The following is a 20,551-nucleotide window of genomic DNA, read 5'->3' on the forward strand; positions in this document are numbered from 1 at the left end:
AATTTTCAATAGATAAATATGGAAAATATTTGAATTTTCTTTGATTTTGAATTAAAATTTTGGGAAATAATTGAATTTTAGTTGATTTTGGAATTGAAATTTTGGAATATAATTGAATTTTTGTTAATTTTCAATAGATAAATATGGAAAATATTTGAATTTTAGTTGATTTTAAATTAAAATTTCGGATAATAATTGAATTTTATGTGATTTTAAATTGAAAATTTGGAAAATAATTGGATTTTAAAAGATTTTGAATTAAAAATTTGGAAAATAATTGAATTGTCTTGGATTTTGAATTGAAATTTTGGAAAATAATTAAATTTCAATTACAATTTTAAATAATAATTCAATTTTAGTTGATTTTTGATAATTAATTTTGAAATGAAATTTTAGAAAATAATTTTATTTGAATTTAAATTGAAAATTTGGAAAATAATTGGATTTTAAAAGATTTTGAATGGAAATTTTGGGTAATAATTGAATTTCATTTGATTTTAAATTGAAAATTTGGAAAATAATTGAATTTTAAAAGACTTTGAATTTAAAATTTAATAATTTAATAATTAATAATCTGAGGCCTATAAACATATAATTTTTATTTTTATCATTTAATATGGAATAATATTCTAATAAATTTAAATAATTATTGATAATATTAATTTTTAATTTCTCTATAACAAATAATGAAATACTCAATTTGGCGCGCTTGCGCGCGTTTAATATTGCTAGTTATATATACAATAATTAGTAATTTGAAGTGATTTTTTAAAAATTTTAATTTAATTCTAAAAAAAAAACAAATGTTCACCAGGAATCACTGATGAAATGAGATCGTCATATCAAACAATGAATGCATTGGCAACGCATACAAAACTTGAACCACGACAACGTATCGAACGTTTAATGTCATTTAATCGACGATTACTTGGTGAAAAAAAAATTGTCGACGAATTGGAAGAATGGGGATTGAAACTCGATAATAAATTGGTACAATTGCCGGGTAGAGTTATTCAAAAGGATAAAATAATAATGGCACACGGAATGACACTTACACCACGTGGTAATAATTGGGACGGTGAGGTACGTTCTAATGAAATGTTAGTGACATGCCACTTGAAAGATTGGATTATTGTCAGTACATCGCGAATGAGACGCGACACAACGGTTCGTATTTTTTTTAATTTTTACTAGAAAAAAAGAAATATTTTTACATGTTTTAATTAGAATTTAAATTAATATTTAAACTTTTTACTCATTTTGAAATTTATTTATTTTTGTAAACAAAAAAAATAGACATGAAGAATTTGTTTGTGAAATATATAAATTATTTCAGGAATTAGTGAATTGTATAATGCGTGCAGCAAATGGAATGCGTTTTCGTGTTGAACAACCTAGAACGGCGGAAATAAATTCGGATCGCACGAGTAGTTATACAGAAATGCTTGAGGATATAATGGCACGTTCAAATCCACAATTAATCATGTGCATTGTACCAAATAATAATCTTGATCGATATTCGTCTATTAAGAAGAAATGTTGCGTTGATCGTCCATGTCTTAGTCAGGTGGTATTGACGAAGACAATTTTCTCCAAGGGACGTCCAAATTTAACGGCAGCCACCAAGATAGCTATTCAAATGAATTGTAAACTTGGTGGCGCCGGTTGGACGGTAGAAGTTCCAAGTGGAAATATAATGGTTGCTGGCTTTGATGTGTGTCACGATAAAACAACTCGAGGCCGTGATTTTGGTAAAATATACAAATTTTATTCACCATTTGAAATTAAATTAAAAATTTTTTTTTTTCAAGAATTTATAAACTATTTCAAATTGTTTTTAATTTCAAATTTCTTTAATGCAGGCGCTTTGGTTGCATCGTTGGACAATAATTTTAGTCGCTATTTTAGCGCAGTGAGCGCACACACAACGGGCGAAGAACTTTCAAATGATTTAGGTGTGAATATGTGTAAAGCAGTGACAAAATATCAGGAGGCTAATAAAAAATTACCATCGACAATTATTTTCTATCGTGATGGTGTTGGCGAGGGACAAATTCCATTTGTTCATGAAATTGAAGTTGAAGAATTGAAAATTAAATTAGCTGGACTCTATGGCGGTGATATTGCCAATGTGAGATTGGCATTTATTATTGTGACGAAAAAAATTAATACACGATTCTTTCATCAAAATAATAATGCACCAGCGGGAACTGTTGTCGATGATGTTGTCACAAATCCTGCGCGGTAAGTTTTTTAAATATTATTTTTTTTAACAAATAATAGAATTTTTTTAATAAATAAAATTCAAAATTCATGAAAATAATTGTAAAATAAAAGTAGAAGATTTAATTTTTTCTTTTTATTTTAGCTATGACTTCTTTTTGGTGTCTCAAGGCGGTGGTAAAGGAACTATTGCACCTTCTGCATACAGTGTAATTTCAGATACTTCCGAATGGGGTCCAGATAAAATTCAACGTATGACTTATAAATTGACACAATTGTATTATAATTTTGCGGGAGCTGTTAAAGTACCAGCACCATGTCAATATGCACACAAATTAGCAGCTCTCGTTGCTCAAGCCATTCAACGACCGCCAAGTGGACAACTCGAGACACTTCTCTATTATTTATAAAAGTTATTTTTCCGATTCTTGTTTTCTTTTTTTGTACTCTTTTTTTTAAACAAATGTAAAAGTATCGGGGTTTTTTTTTTTTTTACTTTTATAAACATATTCGAATCTCGTTATATTCGATAAAATTGCTTACACATATATATATACATTCATGTATATATATATATTATTTTTTCGAAGGTAAAAAATTAATTTCATTTCTATTATTTTCTCTAATTAATGTAAAAAAAAGATTTCTTTTAACGAAAATTTTTTTTTTTAATATATATAAAGAAAAGATTTCTTTTTTTTTCTCTATAGTTAAAAAACCAAAGTTTGGTTGCATTTTAAAAGAGGTATATTTTTCCACTAGAATTAAGAAGAGTGAAATTGGAGCGAAGGAAAACAGTTTTTAAGTACAAAAATTTCCATATATATATATATATATATATATATATAAATATAAGAAAAAAAAGTTCTTAACATTAATTTTGAATTTTCTATGTGACTGGGAAAAAAAAAATTAATTTTTTTCTGTTATTTTATCACTTTTGGTGAATTATAATAATGGTCATTTTTTTTTTTAAATTTGATTTAGTTTCTTTTTATTAATATTAAATATTTTTTTCTGGTTAGTAAAGGTTTTTGTTTTATTAAGGCCAAACGCATAATAGATTCGCTAACGAGATGCATGAGATAGAAAAGGATACGAATATATCTCTCTGTCTTTTTCTAACTCATGTTTCACGTTCGCGAACGTCTTTCGCGAAGCTATTCTGCTTAGGCCTTTATTATATATATATATATATAATAATTTAGTAAAGAAAATTTAAAAAAAATTTGTTTCAAATAAAAGCCTTGATATGAATATTCGATAAAAATGTAAAATAGAAAAATTTATGGTCAAAAACAATTTAAAATGTAAAATAGAATAATTTATGGAAATAAATTTATTTTACACGAAAAATTTTGTTTTTCTTTGCGTAGTGGAGGGTAATTATTTCCTGTTATTTTTTAAAAATTAATTATCAAGTATTTAAAATTATTATAATTATTTATTATTTAATTTTTTATTTTATTTAGATAAACGTGCTAAAAAATGTCTACAAAAAATTGTACTTTTATAATTTAATTAGGATAATTATTAATTTTTACAATAGAAAGATTTTAAGAAATAGAAAAAAAATTTTATCAGTATTTTGTTTTTATGTATTAAATCTCTCTCTAAGAGAAGTTTATTATAAAAAAATGAATCGGTATAGGGTATTTCGTTTTTTGAAACATCCACCAGAGAACGTTTGGTAGGAACTCTAGTGGTGAATTGTGGAACTATTCCAGTTGTCGACTGACGCTTTTACAAACAAATATCAGTTCTTGTCGTGTGATAATATTTGACATTTTTCCCAGTGATAGACATGTTAAATATCAATTTATTAAGTAAAAATTGAAAATAATTATTTGTTACATGAAAAAAGATTATTGTATTTCGTTCAATGTACATGAAAGTTGAGTGTAAACAAAACGGTGAGAATTTTTTTTTTTTTTTTCTTTTTCGCGTGGGGATCGCGTATTCAAACTTCTATAATAACGGTCAAAAAATAACGACAGTTGTGTGTTGAATTGAAAAAGTGAAACGAGGGTGCGGTTAATTTTCTCTAAATTGCGCGTCTTTAAAAACAAGAGTTTTTGTCGTGATTTAATAATAAATTGAAATTATCAGGAGTGTATTTCTAAATTCCCTTTGTGTGTTTAATAATAAAACAAAGAGAGAGAGAGAGAAAGTTGCAAGAATCCTGAGCGATAAAAAAAGAAGCAGGGATTAACTGAAAGAATGGACCCTTTCACTCAGGTAAGAAAAGATCCTTTCAAATGAGATTATTATTATTTATCAGATAATTTTAATCTTCGGGAGTAAATTTAAATATTCTGGTACTTCCGAGTTAAAATTTTTTTTTCTTTTTCTTACTCTCTAGTTATTGAATTATATTGCTGATGCTAGAGAATTTTTTTTTAACGGACGTTTTATAAATTTCTGTCAACAATTATTACAAATTTCGTGGTATTTTTTTTTTTCTTGGAAAATTTGTGATGTAATTTAATTTCAGGGGAAAAAACATAATGTTTTGCTTATTTGTCATTTTTTTTTAATTGCTTTTATAAAAATAATTTTAATTTTCTGTGCAAATTTAAAATATGTAAAATAAAGAATATTAGTCTTTTTGGTTTTATCATTAAAAACTGAGAAAATTTTCCAATTCCAAAAAAAGGTTCCAACTAATGAGCCAAAAAGAAAAGCATAACATTTCGAAATACATCATTAAATACACATTTTCTTGGGGATATAATAATAATAATAAAGATAAAGGTAAACTTTTTAATTTACACATTTAGTTTAAAAAAAGAAATGTAGGAAAAAATTTTAAATGATTGTAAAAATGATTTACGAGTTTAAAAATGCGATATGTATTGGAGATTTCATACGCCCATTTTTCCGAGGGAAATTTCTAGAGAGAGAGAGAGAGAGAGAAAGAAAATACCAGTTGGCATCTGGAAAATATTATTTTAAAAACCCTTGGGAGGGAAAGATAGGTGAAAGCCCATGCACAACATTGACTGGTACAATATATATATATATATATAACGTTCCGATACATAAGTACACAGGAAGGAAGTTCGTACAACTGGAAATAACATTGGCCAGGGCTGTAAATCAAAAACCAACATTATTTCCTTATCCTATATACATAATGTAAAATAAATTAGACAATTTATGAGAGAGTTTTTCCCTTAAAACATGTATTTCTATTCCCCTCTTTCAGGAATTTTCATTTATATTTTTCTTTTTTTTTTTTTTTTTTTTTGTTTTAATTCTATATTCTTTAATATAATAACATTTTATTTCAGCGTATGTTAGAAAGAGCAAAGGCAAGAAGAGAAAAATTAGATACACAATTATCAAATGCCGGACATGATGTCAAACGAAGGCGAAGTCCTCTCAAGGACGCCAACGCAATTTTGGCCAAAGTTCCAGGTAATTTTTTTTTTTCAATAAAAAAAATTAAATGTTAATTTTCTTCCCTAGATTTTAGTACGTATTTGACCGAATCTATGTGAAATCATGCAGGCAGTCCGATGATATATTGCGAATTAATTTCAGAATGAAGTATGTTATTCTACTTGACAAATAAAGAAATACGTGTTTTTTTATATTTTCATTCGATTTTGTGTGTAGTTTTTACGACTTTTTCAAGAAAATTAATTTTTTTGCATTTTTCGCTTAAAAAAAAGCATAACTTTCGTAATTTTTAACCTTTTTTGTTGCTCCAGGGCTTATTTTTTTCATTTTTTTTTACTCTTTTAAAAAAAGTTGCTCCGAATGAAAAATATTAAAAAACAAGGATAAAAATGGAATTTTTCGAAAAAACAAAAAAAAAAATTTTTTCTCAAAAATGCCACCTTTTTTTTGCCCCAAATTTTCAGGATTTATTGGTACACATATGTATTACATACCATAAAAATTTCACTTGGTATTTTTTTGTTTCTTAGGAGAAAAAAAATATTTTCATTTTTTTGGATTAAAAACTCTAAAAATCATCAAATTTAAAAGGTTTCTAACTGCTCCTTTATTCATTTTTTTTACTTTTCAACATTATTTTCGAAAATTGCGCAAAAAATTGATCAATTCTAAAAGCAGTATTTAGAAAAAAAAAACAATTTCAACAATCAATCGATCGAATTATTTTCGAAAATTGCGTAAAAATCAAAAGAATGTTAATAATTTTTAAAAATATCTAATTTTTTTATAGAAAAAAAAACGAAACAAATATAGGTTTCAAAAATATTTTTTTTATACGTACATTTTTGTTTGTCAAATCGTTTTAAAAGGAAATATAAAAAGTAGTTTTATAGAACCCGAAAAAATAGAAACAAAAAATGTACGTATAAAAAAAATATTTTTGAAACCTATTTGTTTCGTTTTTTTTTTTCTATAAAAAAATTAGATATTTTTAAAAATTATTAACATTCTTTTGATTTTTACGCAATTTTCGAAAATAATTCGATCGATTGATTGTTGAAATTGTTTTTTTTTTCTAAATACTGCTTTTAGAATTGATCAATTTTTTGCGCAATTTTCGAAAATAATGTTGAAAAGTAAAAAAAATGAATAAAGGAGCAGTTAGAAACCTTTTAAATTTGATGATTTTTAGAGTTTTTAATCCAAAAAAATGAAAATATTTTTTTTCTCCTAAGAAACAAAAAAATACCAAGTGAAATTTTTATGGTATGTAATACATATGTGTACCAATAAATCCTGAAAATTTGGGGCAAAAAAAAGGTGGCATTTTTGAGAAAAAAATTTTTTTTTTTGTTTTTTCGAAAAATTACATTTTTATCCTTGTTTTTTTTAATATTTTTCATTCGGAGCAACTTTTTTTAAAAGAGTTAAAAAAAAATGAAAAAAATAAGCCCAGGAGCAACAAAAAAAGTTAAAAATTACGAAAGTTATGCTTTTTTTAAGCGAAAAATGCAAAAAAATTAATTTTCTTGAAAAAGTCGTAAAAACTACACACAAAATCGAATGAAAATATAAAAAAAGACGTATTTCTTTATTTTTCAAGTATAGAATAACATACTTCATTCTGAAATTAATTCGCAATATATCATCGGACTGCCTGCATAATTTGACATGGATTCGGTCATTTAATTTCTTAAAAAAAAAACAACAAAAAAATGATCTATTGTGTATTTATTTCCAATTTTTATTTTGAATTTTTATTTTCTTTAACATAAGAATTGGAAAGTTTATTAAAAATAATTGATGGTTGAATAATTTATTTAGGTATTTCAATTTTGTTCATGAAAAGAAATTTTTTTTCTGTGGTACAAAACAACTGTTTGTAATTTTTTTTTTGTTTTATTTATTTAATTGATTTTAATTTGTTTATTTGATTATTTATTGTTTGTAAATGTAGTGATATATTGATATTTTTGTATTTTTCAATTTTGTTTTATTTCTCTCTTGGATTAGCAATAACTCAAAAAATATCCTCAAAATCACCGAAAAAAGTGGCAAGCTCAAGTCCAAGTTCAAAGAGTTCGTCACCATCTGTTTCACCATTGAAAACATCGAGAAAATCACAATTGAAAACCCCTGTTGAGACGAAGGAAAATGGTGAAATATTACCCCCAACCAGTGTTAAGTCGAAATTGCAAAGGCTCGGCAAATTGTATTCTGGTAAGTTTTCTTTGCTTTTCTTACTACCACTTCTTACACACCTTTATACCTCGGTTGATATAAACTGGTTTTCTTCTACCGGGAGGGTTCAGTATAATATATTACTTTTTATCTCATTAATCAAAGTTGCCGAAAAAGTTCGTTTGCCCTTTTTTCTCCCTATTGTTATAATTGTTTATAAAATTTTATTTTTCAATTTTTTTATTCTTTTAAATTTTTCTTTACTTTTTTTTACATATTTTTTTTTAATTTCTTCTTGTTTGTTTGTTTTGTTTTTGTACAAAAATCATGGTTTTCTTTTTTCTTTTTCGACCATCAGATGAGAGAGAATTGAGTTCACCAATTCACAGAACTGAGGAAACATTCACAGCCGATGATGATAGTGTGGAATTCAAATCGGCAAAGAGTGGAGCACGTTTAAATAGATTAGCTGCACTTGCATCAACAATTAATAATTGGGAGGACGATTTATCACATCCAACATTGGTAGGAATTTTTTTTTTAATTTTTTGTAATCCCAATTTAGAAATTTTTAATACTTATTGCAAAAAAAAAGAGAAGAAAAACTGGAAATTTCCAATTTTTTTTTATGTACAATTATTATAGCAACAATCCAATTTAGTTATAATCAAAAAAAAAATTTGTAACATTTTTTCTATTGGTAAAATTTTGTTCTAAACTTAGAATTTACATATTTAAATCCTATATTTTTCAAAACAATTTGTTCTTTTATTTATTCTTTAAATAAATTCTAGATAAAACCAACAGTATCGAAGGCGGAGAAAATTCAGGCTAAATTGAATGAGCAAGTCAAAAATGCAGAACCACAACCGGGAACAAGTGGAATACAAAAGAACACAACACGACAATTAAAATGGGATAAAGTCGTTTTAGATTCATTGGTAATTATTATTAAAATTTAAATTCCTTTTCTTTAAAAAAAAAAGGGTTTTAAATTTTGTTTTTCATAAAAATTGCAATTTTCCAATATATATAATGTTTATTATAACCTTTTTGAACTCTTTTGTCGCCTTTTAACAAATCTTTCTCTCGCTTTTGAAAAAAAAAGAAAATAAAAATTAACCCGGTGGTAGAAAATAGTTATTTTTACTAACAATTTTTTTTTGTATTTAATATTTCATTCTTTTTTCAAACTTTTTTTCTTTTAAGAAACGAAATTTTCTTTTATTATTTTTATATTGTATATTAAAGAAAGTAATATTAGAAAAGTCATTTTATTTGATTTTTTTTCTGAATGAGAGAGTTTGAATTGTTTTCACAGGAGGCACAGGGTTTTAGTCGCACTAAAAGAGGTTCGCGACTCGTGTATGACTATAAGGATTGTTCTCAGGGATCGAAAAATACGGCCAGAAAACGTGAGGCAGTCTTACCGGAAGTTATTGGGACAATGGAGAAAAAGGCGGAGGTTCGTGGTTCAAACAACAACAACAACAAGAATAATTCAAAAATGAGCGACAGTTCAAAAATCAGTACCACAAGTTCGATAGCAAGTAGTATTGGCAGTCCACCAGGTTCATTGAGATTCAATGAAAAAATTGCAAAAACACCGGAGAAAAAAACAACAACCATCAATTCAAATAATGTTGGTAACAACAACAATTCACGTGGAATTTCAAAATATACATTCAATGGATCACCTAAGAGCAATTCTTCTTCCATTAAACAGTCACCAGGTTCTGTACTCAGTAAAGCGTCAATGTTCGAGTCAAAAACAAATAGTAATTTCATCAAAGTCAAAGATCCCGCTGAGATGTCATTGTCCGAGAGGAAGGCACTTTTTGAACGTAATAAAGGCGAGGCACTAATTCCAAAGGCACCACTCACAATGTCAGTGCCGACGAAAAAATTAATGGAAAAAGAAAAATTAATTGGTAAAAAATATTTTATAAATGAAATTTTTTTAATTTTCTATAGAATATTTCTTTTTTTTTCAAAGCAAATTTTTTTTTCCCCCCGAAAATAGATTCGCGTCCAAAGCCAGATGCGAGTGTGAAAACAGTTTCCAATCAATGCAATGTTTATGAGCAAGGTATAACACAGGAATTGGAAAATAATATTCTTCAAAGTATACAAAGTGAACGACAAAAGGAATTGCAAATGTTGAGAACACGATTTACAAAAAATAAAGATGTGGCAACAGTTGCTGTTGGTTGTGCTTTAAGAACAAGCGAAAGTAGCGAGGGAAAATCAAATTCACCGAAGAATTCTCCAATTTGCCCTGTGAAACCAACACCGGCTCCAGTAATTATTCTATTATTACATTACATTAAAAAAATAAACCATTCTTTATTTTATTCAATATTTTAATTATTCCGACGATGTTTAATTTTCACTAAATTTTCATCGGTTTTCCCCTACTAGCAATTATAAATCTAATCTTTTCTAAATTTTTTTTTTTTAATATTTAATTTTATTATTTTAGTTATTTATTTTTTAAATCTTTCATGAAAAAAAAATGTCTTTTCCTTTTCAGCAAGATCATGTTCCTCCACCGCCGCCTTTACCGCAGAATTCCGGACGACGTTCATCACCATTGAAAAATTCTCCATTTAAACGACAAGGTATATGTTTTGTTTTGATAGATTTTTTTTATTAATTTTTTTGCAATAGAAAAAGTTTTAAAAAAAAATTAAATATTTTCTACGTGATGACTATTTTAATTTAATTAGTAAAAATATATTTATAATCTATATTAATAAAATCAGACTTTTGTCTGTACATTGATCCAAATTAATTTTTTCTTGCATAGTTTATCATTTTAAGTAGTAAAGATAACAAATATGCCATAAATAAAAATTCTGTCTGTCTGTCTGTCGTCAATATTTTGTACCGGCACAACTTTAAAACGGCTCAACCGATTGAGGTGAAACTTGGCAGTGTATTCAGTCTTAACGTAACTTAAAATCTTAGCCATATTTGATTAAAAAATATTAACATGAACGAAAGTTATGACATTTTTTCAAAAAATTTTAAAAAAATCAAAAAAATGCAAATTTTTTATTTTTTGTCAAATTGATTTGAAACTATTTGTACCTAATTTTTTCACATAAATACAATCATTTTTTTTTATTAAATTAAGTAAATAGTCTGAATTTAAAAGTCTAAATCAAATTTTTGAATTTCCAATTTTTTTAATAACATTGTAATATAAGAATTCGTTATGTTCAACTTTTTATAAGTAAAACAATAATGTTTTTAGTCTGTTGGGTATTAAACGCAATCTTAGCTGCACACCAATGAAAAATATTAATTTAAATAAAAATATGACACTTTCAAAAAATTTAAAAAATTTAACATTTTTTATTTTTTGATAATTCTTTACTAAACGTTCTTTATTTAAAATTTTGTGACCAATTAAGTATGCTTTTAACAAGAAATTTTAAAAATTTTAATTTAAGAATTTTATCAGAATTTTAAAATTAATAATTCCAAATCTGAATATGAAATCAGATATTGTAAAAATAAAAAATCGAAAATTACTTTTTTACTCTTTGAAATTAACAATTATTATATTTAAATTATTATTATTATTATTGAATATTATTATTATTATTATTATTATTATTATTATTATTATTATTATTATAGATACAAATTATTTTTAAATATAATAAAACTAAATAAACTTAAATATAATATAATAAATATAATAAAATTAAATTATTTTCATTTTATTTAAAAGAAATTTTTCTATTAAAAATTTATTCTTCAAATAATTTTTAAAGTTTTTTAAAATTTTAATTTAAATTGTATTGATTAAAATAATTTTTATTTTCAATACTATAAAATTAAATACAATTTTAAATTATTTTAATTTTATTAAAAGCAGTGAAAAAATTAAATTGAATTAAATAAATAATAATTAAAAATTTATAAAAAGATATTTTAATACCAGGAGAACACGTATAGTTGGATGTAATTATAAATTTCAAAATTTATTAAATCTAAATATTATAACCGTCGAAGACGGGTGCGACAGCTAGTTATTAATAATAAAAGTGTCTTTTTTTTTTTTGATTTACGTTAGATCTATCTGTCTTTATGTGTATCATTCCTGATATAATTCTTTTTTCGTAATTATAATTTCTTTCATGTTCTTGAACAACATGATTTTATTTATGAACTGTATTGATAATTATTTTTATTCTTTTAGTGGTAAGAGGTTTGGCACAAACGCATGAACCACGAATTGTTGACGATATTAAACGTGTTAAAGTTTGTGTACCAAAACCGGGTAATTTGTATCCGGATCTCACGGGTATTGAGGAAAGTACAACTGATTCGGAAACGGAATTCACCGTTGGTAGTACGGAACCAGAAACTGCTACTCTTGAAGAGCAAACGGAAACCGAAGCTGATTATTATGTAGAGGTAAATTCATCTTTTTTTTTCAATTGAAATTCTATTTATTTATTTCTTCAAAGAGAAAACAAAATCATTTTTATATTTATGACAGGATGAATCGGAAGACGATAGTGATGACGATGAGGAAAGTGAAGATATTTATAATACAAGTTTGGGAAGAAGTATTTTAGATGTTGTTAATCAACAGTCTGCTTTGAATAATAAGGTACCTGTAGTATTTTATAAAAAAAAATTTTTGGACCTTCTTCCTCCTTTTTTTTTTATTCTAAATGAAATATAAATTATTAGTTAACTAATTTAAAAATGTTTTTTTTTGCAATTTTAAACTCTTATTTTTCAGAGAACAATTTATAATGAAATGGACAGTTCCACTTCTGATATTTCCGTTCTAGAAGAAATGGACGAATATTTAGATGAGTGTCTTGCCCTTCAGGGCAATCAGGAAGGACCAACACCACCGAAATTAAATCGCGGGGGTAAAAGTCCTTCCGCCACTTCAACGAGTTTTAAATACTCTCAAGGGTGAGGAATTTAGTGTAAAATTTACTTTCTCCTTTTTTTTTTACTCCATTTGTTACGATGAAGATCGAAAATTCGTACCCGAAATTTTTCTTTCCGCTTTTCAATATATGATTTTCAATATATGTTAATTTTTAATTGAATAAGAGAAAAATTTGAAAGTATGTAATAAAAAATTAGATATAAATTTTTAAAATTTGATTAATAATTTCACATTAATATGTGATAATTTTGTTTACAGACATGCATATCGTTCACCGATAAAAATAAATTCACCTTCGTCGGCAAGACAAAAAAATGAGCCCTACATTGTTGAAGGTGAAAATTGTGTTCCACTAATGCACAGTGTAAGCTTTTATCGTCGTCAACAATCACAAACACCTAAGACTCCAGTTCGTTTAATTTCCCGTGTGCCAGATAAAAATGATGAATCCCCTGGAAGTCCGCCCGTCGACGATAAACAAGAGGCAATTCTTGTTCAGGAAAAAGTGAAACGTCTCTTGGAGGAGGTTTGTAAACAACAGACAACCATTGGCCAAGCTAGTCAAGCATTGAATTTGTGTAATTCAACTGTTGAATTTAGTGGTTCAAGGGAACAGGTCGAAGGCGAGAGACTTCTTCTTTTAGCGAGTGAGTATTTTTTTTTCTCTTCGAATTAATTTATAATATATTTTTATAGTCTTTTGTGTTTTGACATTTAATATTTTGTCGTTTTGTCGAGAGCAGGCCTCGGTTTATACGACTTTTTCGACTATTTCCGACTTTTTTTTTCAAAAATACGACTTTTTTCGACTTATTTTAATAAAATGCGACTATTTCGACTTTTTTTACATTTTTTAAAAAAAAATTTGTAAATAAAATATATTTTTTTTTTAGTATAAAATGCAGATCTTCAGATTTTCTTTATTTCAATTATTTCAATTATTTAACAAATTTTTCACTAAATTAATTATTTTTAATAATTTTAATGAAATTCATCACAAATTCAATTATTTCGAATTATTTTTCAATTAAAATTTTTTATGAAATTTAACAATTGTTTATAATTTAAAAAAAATATCAGATAAAATTACCAAAAATTTTTAATTCAAAATCATAAATCAATTTAATATCAAATAAAATTCAATTATTTTCCAAAATTTCAATTTAAAATCAAATAAAATTCAATTATTTTTAAATATTTTAATTTAAAATTAATTATTATCAAAATTTTCAATAAAAAATCAATTAAAATTAAATTATTATCCAAAATTTCAATTAAAAATCAATTATTTCCCAAAATAATTGGAAAAATTAATTATTTTCAAAATTTTAAATTCAAAATCAACTAGAATTCAATTATTTTTCAAAATTCCAATTTAAAATCAAAAAAATTCAATTATTTTTAAAAATTTCAATTAAGAATTAATTATTATTATCAAAATTTTCAATTAAAAACAAACCAAAATTGAATTATTATCCAAAATTTCAATTGAAATTCAGTTATTTTCCAAATTTTCAATTCAAAATCAACTAAAATCAATTATTTTTAAAAATTTCAATTCAAAATTAATTATTATCAAAATTTTCAATCAAAAACCAACTAAAATTGAATTATTATCCACAATTTCAATTGAAATTCAATTATTTTCCAAATTTTCAATTCAAAATTAATTATTATCAATATTTTCAATAAAAAATTAATTAAAATTAAATTATTATCCAAAATTTCAATTAAAATTCAATTATTTCCCAAAATAATTGGAAAAATTCAATTATTTTCAAAATTTTAAATTCAAAATCAATTAAAATTCAATTATTTTTAAAAATTTTAATTTAAAATCAAATATAATTCAATTATTTTTAAAAATTTCAATTAAAAAATAAATTAATATCAAAATTTTCAATCAAAAACCATCTAAAATTGAATTATTATCCAAAATTTCAATTAAAATTCAATTATTATCAAAATTTTCAATAAAAAATCAATTAAAATTAAATTATTATCCAAAATTTCAATTAAAATTGAATTATTTCCCAAAATAATTGGAAAAATTAATTAGTTTCAAAATTTTAAATTCAAAATCAACTAGAATTCAATTATTTTTCAAAATTCCATTTTAAAATCAAAAAAATTCAATTATTTTTAAAAATTTCAATTAAAAATTAATTATTATTATCAAAATTTTCAATTAAAAACAAACCAAAATTGAATTATTATCCAAAATTTCAATTGAAATTCAGTTATTTTCCAAATTTTCAATTCAAAATCAACTAAAATCAATTATTTTTAAAAATTTCAATTCAAAATTAATTATTATCAAAATTTTCAATCAAAAACCAACTAAAATTGAATTATTATCCACAATTTTAATTATTTTCAAAAATTTGAATTTAAAAGCTTCTAAAATTTAATTTTTTTTTAATTTTTTGAAATTTTCTAATTTTAATTATAACTCTAAGGAAATTCAATTATCTGAAACCATTTTTCAATTAAAAATGATTTTCAAATTATTGTATTTTTGTCCGCAATTTCTAATAAATTTTTTATTGAAATCATTCAAAATTTTTAATTTAAAATCACTTGAAGTTCAATTAATTTCAAAAATCTCAATTATAAATCTTTGAATATATTTAATTACATTTAAAAAATGTTATCTAAAATTATTTGATAAATTACTTTTTAGTTCTGTAAAGTTTAATAATTGTCTGAAAATTAACAAAATCTTTTGAAATTCAATTATTTCTAAAAATTTCAACTTTAACCCTTCCAAAAGTAATATTATTTAAAAAAAAAAAAAAAGATTTATTTAAAAATCTGTAAAATATTTGAGTTAAAATAAAAAGAATCGACTTTTTTTTTAAATATAAATCGACTAATACGACTTTTTTTGTGCCTTTAAGTCAATCCGAGGCCTGCGAGAGCAAAGAATGGAGATTTTCAATCGTATATTTCATTCACAGCACATCGAAGACAGGCGGCACTCCATGAGATTCAGCGATTGAAAGTCGAGGGTACCTTGAGACCAGTTGTTCCAGGAGCACCAGAAGTTCAAGAAAATGGTTCGCTCACTGTCTCTGCAATTACTTTGCCAATTAAGCGAGAGAACATTCGCAGTTTAGATTCCGGTAAGTGTGACTAATTTTTTTTAAACAGTTTTTTTTTTTTTTTATTTTTAAACATTGCACAATGGCTTTATTAAATATCAATTTAAAGGATCATGTGTCCTAAAATTGTCGCTACTATTGACAGTATCGCTAATTTTCCTTGCTTTAATTAAATTTAAATTTGCCAAAATAAATAATAAAGATAATTTTTAAGTAGACACGCGTCTTCACTTTTTGTGTCTTGTACGCCACATGGAAAACATTGTTTCAACGCCTGTTATTCAAGTTGAACAAGGGGATTCTTGCATTCGTTTTCCCTCGACACTGAAAATTGAGGATCTTTATAGTGATTTTAAAATTACCATTGAAGTTTATTCACTTCAAACTCGAGCCGAAGTTTTACCACATGAAATTAAATATCATATTCACAATAATTCCTCATCATCTGGATCTAAAAAGGTAATTTTATTTTTTCTTGACAATACTTTTTTCAGCCCCTTTTTCTCAATTGAAGGGAAAATTAATGAAAGAATTATTTACTTTTTTATTTATTGTTCATTTTACTTTAATTGTTAATATTTCTTCTTCTTCTTTTTTTTGATGATACAGTCTGGAGGTAAAACGCCCAAGAAATTTTTAAAACATGAAAGTAAATTAATAATGCCCACGGTACAAAGTCCAGCTGGTCCATCGGCTGTTCGTTCGCCTGCATTTTCTCTCGCTGGTTATGTTGTTTTCAGTCTTCGTGAAGTTCATCGACAACAATTCACTCTCAATAAAGTAAAAATCTTTTTTTTATTTACATAAATTATTTTTACTACATTTATTAGGAGTGTTTTTTCTTGTAAAAAATAAATAGTGTGCAAAAAATAAATTAAAGACTTAAATATTTATGTTTTAGGTACCATCGAATTCGCCATTAGATGGTAAACTACAAATGCACGTCTCATGTGAATTATCAGTTGCAATAGAACATCGTGGCTTTTTAACAATGTTTGAAGATGTTTCTGGATTTGGTGCTTGGCATCGTCGTTGGTGTTTATTGAAAGGCGATACAATATCGTATTGGAAATATCCCGATGATGAGCGAAAAAAAACGCCAATCGGTAGTCTTGATTTACAGGGGATTGTCACAACAAATGTTGGTTTAGTATCGAGGGATATTTGCGCACGACCAAATACATTTTTACTTGAAACAATGAGACATGCACAATTGGACGATGTCGATAGTCTCATTATGATACGAAATGGAGCGAACACCACTGTCAGGTAATTAAGAAAAATTTACTTTCAAACTGAAAAAAACAAAAACTAATTTTCACTTATTCTGTTTTTGGTCTATAGACATCTTCTGTCAGCCGACACAAAGGAAGATAGACTCGAGTGGTGCGCCAAATTAAATAAAACAATTCATTTAATTCGCGCCTGGGGCGGAACTTCAGCTCTGTCTTGAATCTCATCAATTTGTCTTTTTTTTTATTTTTTTTTTAGTAAGAAACGATTAGTATTCATCGATTTTAAAAATCTGATCTAAAAATTAAGTGGCTTTGAGGTAAAATTAAATTTTCTACCTCTGTGCATTATAATTAATCATTACTTTATCCATTAGATAGCAAACCAAATCTAAAAATCATTTTCCTCATTATCTTCTTTTTGGTGTGTTTAATTTAAAAAAAAAAGATGGACGAATTATTTAATAATTCTTACTATAAATTGTGAATTTAATTCATATATTTGATATTTTCCGATTAATAATCGATTCTAAAATATTAAAAATTCATTATGTAATAATTATATAATTATATTAATATATTGATATATACGTATACCTATATATAGAATATATTTAGTATAATATATTAATTATTACATAATGTTTGCATTTAAAAAATTAAAAATAATGAGGATAAAGGATTGAAGGAGGTAAATTAATCTTATTCTTTTTTTGAGTAAAGAATTAATGCGAAGAATATTTTTTTTTTGATGAATTTTTGTGGTAGTGACAATTGATTGTATATAGTATATAAAGGTTTATGATCTTTACATTTATATTGTGTACTAATATATATATATATATTATATATATAGAAACTTATATGTATATTTTGTGTGTTAAGAGTTATCGTGCCAGGCGAATTTCTTTTTGCAATCTCACAACTCGTTTTTTTGTCTTTAACGAGTTTAGATCTAAGTTTGTAAAACTTTTTTTTAAAAATAAAAACTTAGTGGAATTTATAGAAAAATAATTGTTTTAGCTTCCATTTCTCTTTCGATTTTTAAAAAATCGATTCAGTTTTCAAAAAGATCGACTATAAAAAATGAAAGAAATATTAAACATTTTTTTCTCAAGTGAAATTTATTATTTCGGGTACATGGAAAATTTGTCCTTGCAGAGTTTTTTTTTTTAATTATTATTATATAAAAAGCAAGCTATATGAAAGATGAAAATTTCTAAATTCTCGGTAATTTTTCATTTTCATTTCGGCGAAAAATTTTCACTTTACCCGAAGAAAATAAAATTCTACAATGAATTTATATATAAATAGAAAAAGTAGATATTAAACATTCCAGACGACTGGATCAGACTTTGCGGAGATCCTTTAGATGATTATCTTTTTTTTTAAACGAGAACCGCTGCTAAAATTATCTCATGTCATTATTTGTCAGAATTGAAAAATTTTTCCTGGAAATTTTTTTTTCAAATTCTGGAAAATAGAAGATGAGGGAATTTTCGTTTTTTTTTTTTTTCTTGCTCTTAAGCAACGGAAACTACGGGATGAAAACCATCGGCATCGGCTGTATATTCAACTTTATATGTTTTTCCATCGGCCCCCATGAAACTAAAAAAACCACGGACAACAATTGTCTCTTGCTCAGTGCCCTGATTTTGTAATTCACCGGTTTCCTCTTTTTTTTGACCGTCACTCTGCTCATAACTGTAATGATAGCCATCGACTCCAATATTATTGTTTTCCTCCTGTCTGACAATTGTTATTTCATTGGGATGTTGTTGGGGTGCCGCGATTACTGCGGCGCACATTATCGCCAGGAAAATAATCTGAAATTGAAAATAAAAATAAAAAATTTTTTTTTCAATTTTATTAATAAAAATATTATTTGAATTTATCACTCGACGCGGCATTTAATGAGTCAGATGATGGCAAAAAAGTGGCTCATTCAACTTATAAATAAATATTTTTTATATTATTTTTTTATTTGAAAATTGAGTTTTAAAAAATTGCTTCACAATTTCACTTTATAAATTCCTGATTATGATAATTATTGGATAATCACACATAAATGCGCACTTTCACTGATATTTTATCTAAAAAAACATAAAAATTAAAAAAAGCACACAAAATGTCACAGATGGACAAAAAAAATTGTTTTTCAATTAAAAAAAAAAATCATTCCGAATCACGCGAATGACGACCCACCGTTTTCATGATGGAATATTTTTTGTAATTAAAACTGCGATTAAAATTCGTTTTATTTCCTTTCTTTTAATATCCTATAGACAAAGGCAAATATAACGTGACAGCAAGGATGAACCACGTTTTCTGCCTTTATATAGTCGGAAAATCACTCTTAAACCCTCTACCCCCTCCACTATCATTGCACATCCTCTTGGACTCTTCTCCTAGGATGTACCATATTTGCCTTCACTACAATGCATATACAATTTATAGAGAAGAGAAAGAAAGAAGGAGGAAATTCATCTCTATATGATTCAAAAACGAAAAGCAAAAAAAATGTGTTAATTATTTTTTTTTAAATATTTCATTTACGTTGGTTCCCAAGAAGCACGTAATATATCCTCAATATCAAGGTAATATTACACGTGTGATTCGTAATATAACGCTGTAATATTACAGTAATCTTAAAGTGATCTTAAAATGTCCGCCTCAAGGTAATATTACCGGGAATATTACTGTAATGTAAACGGTAATATTACAGTAATATTACAGACTGATTTGAGTTATTCATAAAGCATAAAAAACATAAATATATTATAAGTCAATTTGGCTTGTTGGTAAAACTCTGGACTCGTGTGCTTTGAGTTCGGGGTTCGATTCCCTGGATGGGTAGATTTTTTTCGTAAAGAAATGTTCCCATAATATTACTGTAATATTCTCTTGTAATATTACCTTAATATTACGGTATAATATTACTGCAATATTACTGTAATATTACCTTAATATTAGCGCGTAATATTACAGTAACATTACCGGTAATATTACAGTAACATTACCGGTAATATTACCTTAATATTAGCGCGTAATATTACAGTAACATTACCGGTAATATTACCTTGAGGCGGACATTTTAAGATCACTGTAAGATTACTGTAATATTACAACGTTATATTACGAATCTTACATGTAATATTACCTTGATATTGAGGTTATATTACGTGCTTCTTGGGAAATTACAAAACTGCCAGTACTCAGCCAGTACTCAGCAAGTACTGAACCAGTAGTGGTTACCAGTACTGGTACCAACTCTGACAGCCAATACTGGTAAAATGTTATCATCCCAAAGTTACGCCAACTCTGGCGGCAATACTGGGTGCCAGTACTGCGCCAATACTTATTAGTACTTATCAGTAAATTTTTGATTGGGTTGCTTTTATTGAGACAAATATTTCATTCATGGAAATTAAGTGAAAGAAAAGGAATGAACAATGTGGAAAATTCGATTAAGTATAAAC

The 20,551-nt window shown here is 25.7% G+C and overlaps 3 protein-coding genes across 8 annotated transcripts in view; 2 read left to right on the forward strand and 1 right to left on the reverse strand.

Annotated features, from left to right (window-relative positions):
• Positions 1 to 2,677, forward strand: part of LOC127289701 (piwi-like protein Siwi) — a 138,792-nt gene extending 136,115 nt beyond the window's left edge. For all 3 annotated transcript variants that reach the window (XM_051317798.1, XM_051317799.1, XM_051317797.1), the window contains 4 exons: positions 815 to 1,167; positions 1,337 to 1,751; positions 1,863 to 2,244; positions 2,369 to 2,677. In XM_051317798.1, coding sequence (XP_051173755.1) covers positions 815 to 1,167; positions 1,337 to 1,751; positions 1,863 to 2,244; positions 2,369 to 2,633 — 1,415 coding nt within the window. In that variant the 3' untranslated portion in view covers positions 2,634 to 2,677. The remainder of the gene's footprint in view (positions 1 to 814; positions 1,168 to 1,336; positions 1,752 to 1,862; positions 2,245 to 2,368) is intronic.
• Positions 2,678 to 3,958: 1,281 nt separating this feature from the next.
• Positions 3,959 to 18,609, forward strand: LOC127289672 (anillin). Of its 4 annotated transcripts, XM_051317757.1 has the most exons (18): positions 3,959 to 4,461; positions 5,517 to 5,643; positions 7,642 to 7,848; positions 8,168 to 8,334; positions 8,604 to 8,750; positions 9,131 to 9,451; positions 9,536 to 9,740; positions 9,833 to 10,110; positions 10,343 to 10,430; positions 12,023 to 12,240; positions 12,326 to 12,439; positions 12,575 to 12,756; positions 12,995 to 13,383; positions 15,697 to 15,861; positions 16,055 to 16,299; positions 16,450 to 16,620; positions 16,742 to 17,109; positions 17,185 to 18,609. In XM_051317757.1, the coding sequence occupies exons 1-18, from the start codon at positions 4,444 to 4,446 to the stop codon at positions 17,291 to 17,293; spliced, it is 3,519 nt and encodes a 1,172-aa protein (XP_051173714.1). In that variant the 5' UTR covers positions 3,959 to 4,443; the 3' UTR covers positions 17,294 to 18,609. The 4 variants fall into 4 exon arrangements, with proteins under 4 accessions (XP_051173714.1, XP_051173711.1, XP_051173712.1 ...); XM_051317754.1 differs by having other exon boundaries at positions 9,131 to 9,740; XM_051317755.1 differs by having other exon boundaries at positions 9,131 to 9,740; positions 16,058 to 16,299.
• On the reverse strand, positions 17,304 to 19,444 carry LOC127289673 (flexible cuticle protein 12-like). The gene is made up of 2 exons (XM_051317758.1): positions 19,278 to 19,444; positions 17,304 to 18,898 (listed from the first exon to the last, which is right to left on the reverse strand). Exons 1-2 carry the CDS (start codon positions 19,284 to 19,286, stop codon positions 18,596 to 18,598), a joined length of 312 nt encoding a protein of 103 aa, XP_051173715.1. The 5' UTR covers positions 19,287 to 19,444; the 3' UTR covers positions 17,304 to 18,595.
• Between the last annotated feature and the right edge of the window lie 1,107 nt (positions 19,445 to 20,551).

Source organism: Leptopilina boulardi, unplaced genomic scaffold (genome assembly GCF_019393585.1).
Source record: "Leptopilina boulardi isolate dan_hultmark-lab unplaced genomic scaffold, ZJU_Lbou_2.1 LbouV2_5, whole genome shotgun sequence".
Lineage (NCBI taxonomy): Eukaryota > Metazoa > Arthropoda > Insecta > Hymenoptera > Figitidae > Leptopilina > Leptopilina boulardi.